At 35.0% G+C, this 9,143-nt stretch overlaps 2 protein-coding genes across 2 annotated transcripts; both read left to right on the top strand.

Annotated features, from left to right (window-relative positions):
* Positions 1–1,399: 1,399 nt before the first annotated feature.
* LOAG_10080 (hypothetical protein) lies at positions 1,400–2,044 on the top strand (the record flags this gene model as incomplete). Its single annotated transcript, XM_003145607.1, has 2 exons — positions 1,400–1,526; positions 1,833–2,044. 2 exons carry the CDS (start codon positions 1,400–1,402, stop codon positions 2,042–2,044), a joined length of 339 nt encoding a protein of 112 aa, XP_003145655.1.
* Positions 2,045–4,125: 2,081 nt separating this feature from the next.
* On the top strand, positions 4,126–6,271 carry LOAG_10079 (RAB-10 protein; the record flags this gene model as incomplete). Its single annotated transcript, XM_003145606.1, has 6 exons — positions 4,126–4,140; positions 4,376–4,406; positions 4,496–4,556; positions 4,910–5,048; positions 5,496–5,687; positions 6,179–6,271. 6 exons carry the CDS (start codon positions 4,126–4,128, stop codon positions 6,269–6,271), a joined length of 531 nt encoding a protein of 176 aa, XP_003145654.1.
* Between the last annotated feature and the right edge of the window lie 2,872 nt (positions 6,272–9,143).

Here is a 9,143-nt window from a genome sequence, read left to right as displayed (position 1 = left end):
CCTTTCAATTCATGAAGCAAGCAAACTTTTTCATTTTCATAGACGAATCGTAGACTGATAGATTCATCTGTGAACATGGAAAGGATTGAGAGGATCTTTTTCTTCTATTTCATTCAAATGACATTCTTCTTTCTCAGTCCTATACTGCAGCACATTACTCGAGTAGTAAGAAATGTCCAGGAAGACTGATACTACTGACTTTCATGTCGTGGTACCACTAGTACGGGAATATTTTGGTACGTATTTGGAATGTGTGAGATGTTTCTATGCACGGATAGCAGCACATCTAAAATGATTTGTCTTTTCTCAAAGTCTTTTTTCGTTTTTGTTGTCTTCATCTTAACATAGTTACACTTTCCCCCTTCTTCACTGCTCTGAAAGTGGCTAGGTCTCTGAAGAGTGACGTGTTCCCTACAGACCTCCGTTAATTTTATTTTGAAATGGCATTTAGGTAGGTATGAGCTGATCTGTTAAAATTCTTTTCTGTTGACTAGAATAGCCATGTAACCAAATGCCTTTTCTCACTTCAATCCCATCACTCTTTCTTACCTGTATTGCTTATCATTTCAGGCCTTTTACACTTGGCTCCTTACCCGAAGATGAAAAATACCTGGAACATACTTGATGGTCTTCACACATTTTCCTTCCGAAATACGGCTTTCTTATTCCGTTTTTTCCCGACCTAAAGTTGTATACATGAGCTTATAAATGTTTGTAAGCACTTGTTTGTACGTTTATAACATAATATGCAGAACTCTATATAAATATTTTGTAGGCTATGTGAGAGATTGGAGAATGCATTTATCCATCCATTCATTCATTCACTTTTCCAACCGAGCAGTTGGAGCTGATTTTTTACTGCTTTTTCCCAGTTTCTCATTTCATTTCAAATTTATTTAACTGAAATGAATTCTGACAACCATACATTTTCCAAATGATATTCTAATCAATGATCTTGACACTCAAATCTATCTTTTTCTTTCCAAAAGTATTCATCAATCCTGAAGGACTTTAACTGTAAGCATCAGGGATCGAGTTATTTATTTTTCCGACGAAAAAACTTCTTTCCTTTTATAAGAAATTTCCAACATTTCATATAAGCTTGCTAACTTATTTGCGGAATTCATTAACGGAGATTCTACCAAAAAAAGGAAAAATTCAAATTGAAATTGAAGGACTAGAAGGTGTGACAAAAGTTATTGCTAAATTGACGACACTTCGCCGAGAACAGGATAAAATTACGCAAATTTGAAATGTGAGGAAAAAAAAGGCAAGGGAAAGAGTCCGCTATGGTATGTGCCATTATTTTATATTCAATGTACTTTTCCCAATGATGTGGCAATTGTTCTGTCCTATCAATTTTTTTGGCTGTCCCATTGCTTGAGATCTAGGAAAAGCAATGGCTAATGAAAGTCCGGATATGGATGCTGGACATTTTCTGAGAATCAGCATCGTTAATGATACAAGTAAAGTATTGCCAGCTATTTCATCGTCTTTGTTTATTTCTTCCTCGGTAATAGTTTTTGGTAAGCCAATTTTACCAGATTTAACAAATCCCTAAAGTAGTGAATTGTGGTGCATTAGTCTTCGTTAGTTTAAGTGAGTAGCCATTTAACGTTGTTCCTTTAGAATATTCCAGGAAAATAATGCAAGTGGGAATTAGCCATTTTTAAAGCAACAGGTATTGCTTTAATTCGCAAAAAATTTTTTGGCGTCTTCATACAATTTTTGCTTGAGTATGAATATATAAGGTAAAGATTGTGAACATCTCCGAAAGTGATGTATTTACCTACGAAAGACTTCATTTTCGTCGTAAAAGGATTTTCTTCTAGGGAAGATTTTAGCTCATCAAAGCACGAATAATGTGATTGGGTCGATTGCTACAAAAGAAATCGTTGATACTGATAGGACACGGAAGTTAACCATTGAACAGGTTCACTGGCATCATCATTTGTCGACCATTCTTTCATATGCTCAAGATGTCTATTTATGCGCTGTGAAGTCAGTTATGGTTATTACCATCTTCTACTTGTTATTATCATAGTTTTGACGACATAGTTTCAACAGTAATGGACTCACAACAGCCTATGTAGTCTGCAGTGTCGATGTCGGAAATATTTGTCCTACGACATATCTAACAACATGTTATACCCCGGTTCCCTCATAACATCGAAGGATCTCAGCTGTGAAGAATACTTTCAAGAAAAGCACACATACTTTCCATTAATTTCAAGAGTCTATGTAATGAAACATAAGCAATAAGAGCATTAAAGCGAGTCAAATCAGAATAATGAAGGCATAACTGGTGATAATGTTAATGGTGATGGTGATGATGATGATGATGATGGCGATGGTGGTGGTAATTGGTAATATTGATGGTGATAGTAGCGATGTGATTGTTGATGATGATGATGATGATAATGCTAATGATGATGATGCTAATGGTGATGGGCGGCGCCATCGTATAGAATAAAGTGACTGTTAGAGTTGTTCCATAGAGTGGACAGAATGTTTGACCTTCTCTACCAACATTTAGGCTTTTCAGCCTACACATTACTGCTAGGATGCGGTTATATCTGGAAAGAGGACTCTTCTCCGAGACACCCACATCAACTGAATTTCCCCAGAAAATCGCTCCCTTTGTCGTTACTCCTGCATGTCTGTTCGCTTGTGTCACAGCTCTTTTCATCCAATGGCGGTATTTTGCTTACCACGCTACTCCACCTCTTTCATATTGATTTCCACCTCCCTCTCGCAAATGTATTTCTTCTTGTGCTTACTGCTGTGTTACACATACGTATATATGTTTCTGCTATCTGGTGCATTTATACCTGCATATGTGTATGTTAATTGCTTGCATGACCATAACAGGTGAATATGACTGCACATACACGTACGTGCATATTCTGTCTGTCTCCGTTTTGAGGATATAGGTGATAGTAATGGGGAATCGTGGATGAGGAGTCCTGCTTGATTTAGTCGCTTGACTCTTTGTTTCGTCTTTCAGACGAGAATCAGTCCGCTGGGTCTGCTCTGGTAGAGGAGTGCCATCTGTTAAGTATACTTTGGTATTTTTTCTTGTCGGTCGAATAATAAAGTAACACTCGCAGGGATTTCTTATGTAATGATTTGAAAGATGTTACATTTGCTATTTTGACCTGTGGATCGATTCTTGTTCGAGGGGTCTATCCAAACTTTTAAATTTACAAAGGTAAAGAAAATGGCAAATCACTTGTGACATATTCCATCCTTTTGAACGAGAAGGTATTTTTTCCCGGAATAGTCCATTGATTAGCAGAATTATGAATTCTGCTGGGAGAAACTTCGGCCGACCGCAAAATCTCAGATATCACAGTGGTGAGTTACCTCTACTAGTCAGTTTACTCTTTCAAATGAATGAGAATTATGTTCCATTCAAAGGGGTATAACATAAACTGTTTGGAGGTTAGTCCTCGGTACCATTTCTTTCTTTTACCAAGTAGTCAGTTTCCTGCTGTGTCATTCCTTCTGAATAAAGGGCTTCAATATTACTACTTCACCATTCATAACAGTAGGAACTGGTCGAGAATTATTCTCCTGGATTTACCTTGTCACCGAGGAGATATGGAACTGTGTATGGTTGTCTTGCCTTTCTAATATTCTTTTCCATATCAGCGACTTTTATGGTCAATACAGTTTACAGTTTGCACACGATTTTTCTTAGAGCAATCTTCGCTTGTCCGCAATACTCTTTTTTTCCCGCAAAAGTTTGATTTTGAGAAGCAAAATTATGTAATATTGGTTGTGCGACTTTCCTATATTTTCGTTGTAGGTGAAATGAATCTGGGAAGTGTGAATATATTGTGTTCATAAGCAAAAATTCCATTATTCAAACTTTCCTTGTAGAACTATAAAATATATTGCAATGGCTAGAGAAGAAACCTACTTCTAGATGACTATAGAAGTTTACAGCAAGGTTGGAAATTAATCTGACTTTTTCGTTTCCGTCCTTTTTTTTTTCAGAAATATCAATATTTCGCTGCGTGTTTTGACATCTATATAAATGAATCGTTGACTTCTGAATCAGAATTTGCAATATGTTTTTAGATAAAAATCAGTGACTTTGGTTAATTCCAGATATTAATAATGGCAAAAAAAGCAGTATGATTTATTGTTCAAATTATTGCTTATTGGTGACAGTGGTGTTGGAAAAACATGTATTTTGTATAGGTTTAGTGATGACGCTTTCAATACTACTTTCATATCTACTATAGGTTTGGTTCTTTTTTCTTGAAACGTTAGTTCCTATAGGGAGTAATTTTCAAGTGAGCTTGAATACTTGAATGGTTATTGGATAATCTATTGCTTTGGAATTAGAGTTTTCAATATCACTTAGGCTGGTCCAATCAGTCCAGACTACCTTAAAAGTACGTGCGAATTTGTCAAGTTTCCAAGCTTTTTGATCAATTGTAACTTCTGGAAGACTCAAAATAATATTAATGACTTTAACTTTCAGGCATCGACTTCAAAATTAAGACAATAGAGCTGAAAGGAAAGAAGATTAAACTGCAGATTTGGTAAATCTTATCTTCCTCTAGTAGACCACCTTCAGAATATCTGTTTTTGGTATTGACGTGAACTAAGAGTTTTGCAATTCTCTGTCGATTGATGCGATTTGGTCATTCACTTCTTTCTCGATATCAAACTTGCGGACCCTTGGCACATGACGTTCCATTGTTTGCTAGACCATTATGTGCTTTATTCTTTAGTAAGTATATCGGTATTTACTCACCGGAGCATCACTGGGATGATAGAGAAGACGTTTATTCTTCCACATGTATAGCATAACATTTTAAAGTTAGAAATTAGCTTTGTGAATAAGCACCTGTATGTTTATTTCCAACTCTGTTTGATTATGGCTATTTTACAGGGATACAGCAGGACAAGAGCGATTTCACACCATAACTACATCGTACTACCGAGGTGCGATGGGTATCATGTTAGTTTATGATATAACTAACGCCAAAAGCTTCGATAATATTGCTAAATGGTTAAGGAATATTGACGAGGTGATTTATGTTTTTTTTTCTTTCTTTTTTCTACGAAGCAAGAATGACGAATTTTTTAAATGGCAAACTTTTCTAATTATTTATTTGTCAATTTTGCAAGACGCAAGATATTCATATTGGATATGAGGGAAGGATTTGTTTGCAAATCTTGTCAGACTCAACAAATTGTTTCATATTAGGAGTGACTCCGTATCCCTCTCTGTATCCAATTTTGAAATTTTGTGCTTAGTACTAAAGGGAGTACTTGTTTCGAGCAATATTCGAAACAAACAAATTTTTTCAAGATTTGTAAATGTAAATAAAAGTGTAGTAACTGAACCTCCAACCTAGAAAATGATCAATTTATGAACTCTTCTTTCGGCTATAAATTCATGAAAAAACAGTGTGTTTTTACTATGTCACAATTTGAAGTAAGTGGTGTGGAATTTTTCGTGAAATTTATTTCAGCATGCGTCGGAAGATGTGGAAAAGATGTTATTGGGTAATAAATGTGATATGGGAGAGCGGCGAGTAGTATCTCGTGAAAGAGGTGAAAAAATAGCTTGCGATCATGGTATTAGGTTTCTGGAAACCTCTGCCAAGGCAAATATACAAATTGACAAAGCATTTTATGACCTCGCCGAAGCTATTCTTGATAAGGTTAGCATTTCTAGTTTGGGGGAGCTGAGGATTATAACTTTAATGATTATACGGACGGCATTTAAAACCTGTGAGCAAGGTATACGGTGCCTTTTTTCTTTCCCGTAAATATTCTTTCATGCTTCCATATTGTCAATGGCTTTATGAACTGCACATCGCGATAAGTATTGAAAACTAATAATACTTTCTGCAGGACAGTAGAATGATGTAACAGTAGGTAAACTGTTATGCGTAGGTTGATGTTAATGGATATGGCTCAAAAAAACAAGGCTACAGTTAACTTTTCTATCTAGCGTCTCCTGTCCACTTTGGACCATTCAGAATCATTGGACAGGAAAAATTTCTCGCAAAATGCTTTAATAATGTTTCCAAGGTTTGAGAGTATCAGACTAGTTATTATTTACTTCACCTTACTTAATATGTTTTGATTTTACAGTTTGTTGAACAGTGCATAATAGTTATACTACATAATACTCTAAATCTTTTTTTAGATGCCAGTTAAGGACGAAGGAATGAAACAGCCAACAATACGGCCCGCAGAAACGCAGAGTAATGTAACAATAAGTAGATTGTCATGCTGTTAAATGTGCTCTTCAGTGAGCATTTTCATTCGGCAAACAGCGTTGACATAATGTTTCATTAACTATTTCATACCTTTGTTCTCTTACCATTAATTCAACCATATAATTCAGCAAAAAGGACGCTGCGTATGAATCTTCTTTGAATATATAACTTTTTGAAGTGTTTGAGGTTTAATGATGACTTCCGATTATTGCAACGAAAATCAAGCTTTCTTTTTCTGCTGAAGCTTAATTTTCGTTCCCGTTGATTCCGCCTTTGCTTTATTGCGTGTGTTCCAATTTTTATAAGTTTGGATTTCTAACACAAAGTGGGAAAATATAGGTATAATTGCGAAGAAAATCAGCTTTTACATGTTTTAATTGGAAGGAACTTTTTGACGACTAGAAGTGATGGAATAAAATTCAGGCCAAAAGTTCATGTTAGGATGTGAAAATTTTTAGAGAATCTGTTCTTTTCAAAATGCGTAAACGACTAGTCACTGTTGAGATCACTGTTTATTTATTGGGCAGAATAGCTATAAGATGAAGGCAACTAAGCGGTACCAGAAATCTACGATAAGGTTTGCGGTAAGATTTGCGATGCCATCATTTTCATACTTAGCGATTATGGAAAACTCGATTTTTTTGCATCTTGGATGGGTCACTTAATTTCGTCCGTAACTAGTGTCACTCTTACTTGGAACTCATTTTGATTTTTCTCCTATTTTATACCTTTGTCTCCAATTTTATTTTGTTGTAGATTTTTGTAAACTAATCTTCCTTCCAATAGGAGTAGAATGTTTTATTTGGTATTCTCTTTATATGAATTCATTAAGAAATCTCTGATTTTCGATATTTTTAGAACTTCTCTAACCCGCTTCTGTCCTCCATTCCTTTTCGTAACCTTGCTTCTTTGAAATAACGCTCATTTTTACATGCAAATTAAAGGTGTACTTGTCCACTTTGATCCATATTTTTAATTCTACATTTACTTGCAAGCTTTTGTTGCACATTATGTTTTGAATTTTTCCGTTCATTTTATCATTTTTGAGCTTTTTCTGTTACGGAAAACTGTATTCAGTTGATTGACAGGGTTTTAGAGAATTCCAATAAGATTTCAATTCCGTTTCGACATCTAATTATGTCGAAGCGGAATTAAAATCTTATTTCAGTATCGATAACAATTTTATTTACAAATACTAAAGCAGAGAGTAAGTTTATGGAAGTTACTTTGACCTTAGCATTCATTGTTTGCATGTGAATCTGTATGCACTTCCTTATTTTCGTCTGCATTTGAAAGAAAAGCGTTGAAGCTTCTTTCTTTCTGTTCATTTCTTAATGCGCTTTTACATAGCAGCAAGAAATTTGTTCCTTTTCGTAAATTGAATAAATTAATGCCTGTATTTTTCTTCAAACGTATTTGGAGTGGTTCATCTTGATCCAGTTCTAGATGGGTGAATTTAAGTAATTGTTGTCGGTCAGCCGGCAAAATGTGAAGTAGTAAACAGTTAAACGGGAAAAGCAAGCAAGCTAATAAGGAATAAAACATCATACATACATTTCGTTAGCTTCGTTACTTTACATCCCAATTTAGGTTGTGTGCTACGAAGTTCCGAACATAACAGTGATATCAGAGGGCACTTTGGCAGTACGCCGTTTGTAGTAGTGTTGGAGACGGTAAGCAAAAAATTGGTTTGTGGATATTTATGCAGAGGTCACTCCATCCACCGAATAGTTGTGTAGGCTGCATAGACAGCTACCATAAGATGGCAGACAATTTGTAGATCAAGAGGGCTATCCTTTTACTCTATATTTTGACAACTGTACGAGCTTAAACGATATATTTTATCCAGGGAGAGGGAACCTATTTTTTACCTGCATTTGATGAATGCATGTAATTGTCGATGGTAACCAGGTTGGTGCTTCGCAAGTTTACCTTCATCGAAGTAACCTTGATCCGATAAGAAATCTTACGCAGGTTTTTTTAATATTAGGATTTCGCAATTTTGATCTGAATATATTTTTAGATACTATGAATATAATTGAATATATAGCACCAATAGAGAAAATCGCAGCCACGGAGGAATGAATGCATGGTTAACGAGAAATCTCGATCGCCAGTATGCTGAGTTCGAAATTTGTTTAAATTTTGCGGAAATTGTAATCATAAAGACAGCCTTGGATATTTTTGATAAAATGAATACGGAGATTTCATGAAGTAAAATTCAATTCAAATAGCAGCTTTTTTTTTCAAAACATGTTTTTAATGCAAGCTTCAATTATTTGAAGTTAGAGTAGTTCTTTAGATATTTAATTCTGACTGAAATTTCAAATAGCTGTCTTTCGGAGCTGCAACTGGTACTTCATACTTTTGCACTTAATAATCTATACGACTACGAGATAAATAGCTAGGTACTTCTCATCCTTGAATTACCTTTCAAGGATTGTGAAATGTTGATAGGAATATGAATTTTTACTAAAGTACAAAATACTGGATGGAGCAGTCAAGTCAGGATCTACGATGCTTTGAAATTGTGCACCATGAAAAGTTTTCGAGTAACATGGTAACAAGAAGAATGTCAGGCGAGAATTTAATGATTCCCAATAGACGTGCACGCTGATCGATTCATCTCATAATTCCAGTACAGTTTTAGAATTCCTTCGATATAATTAATTTCTTCGATATAATTAATGTCACCTTTTTTAGTAATGATCTGCAATGCTGGAAGGAAATATTTTTAAAGCTCCTCATAAAAACAGCTTACGAAATTGGATAAAATCGTTAGATAAAAAAGAGAGATAAAACTTAGATAAAACTTTTTTAGATAAAACTTTTTATCTTAGAAACGTTAGATAAAACTTTTTTAGTAATGATCTGCAATGTCCAGCATTGCAG

The sequence above is a fragment of the Loa loa genome (assembly GCF_000183805.2).
Source record: "Loa loa unplaced genomic scaffold supercont3.20, whole genome shotgun sequence".
Taxonomy (NCBI): Eukaryota; Metazoa; Nematoda; class Chromadorea; order Rhabditida; family Onchocercidae; genus Loa; species Loa loa.
This window is presented reverse-complemented; position numbering and strand designations above follow the sequence as displayed.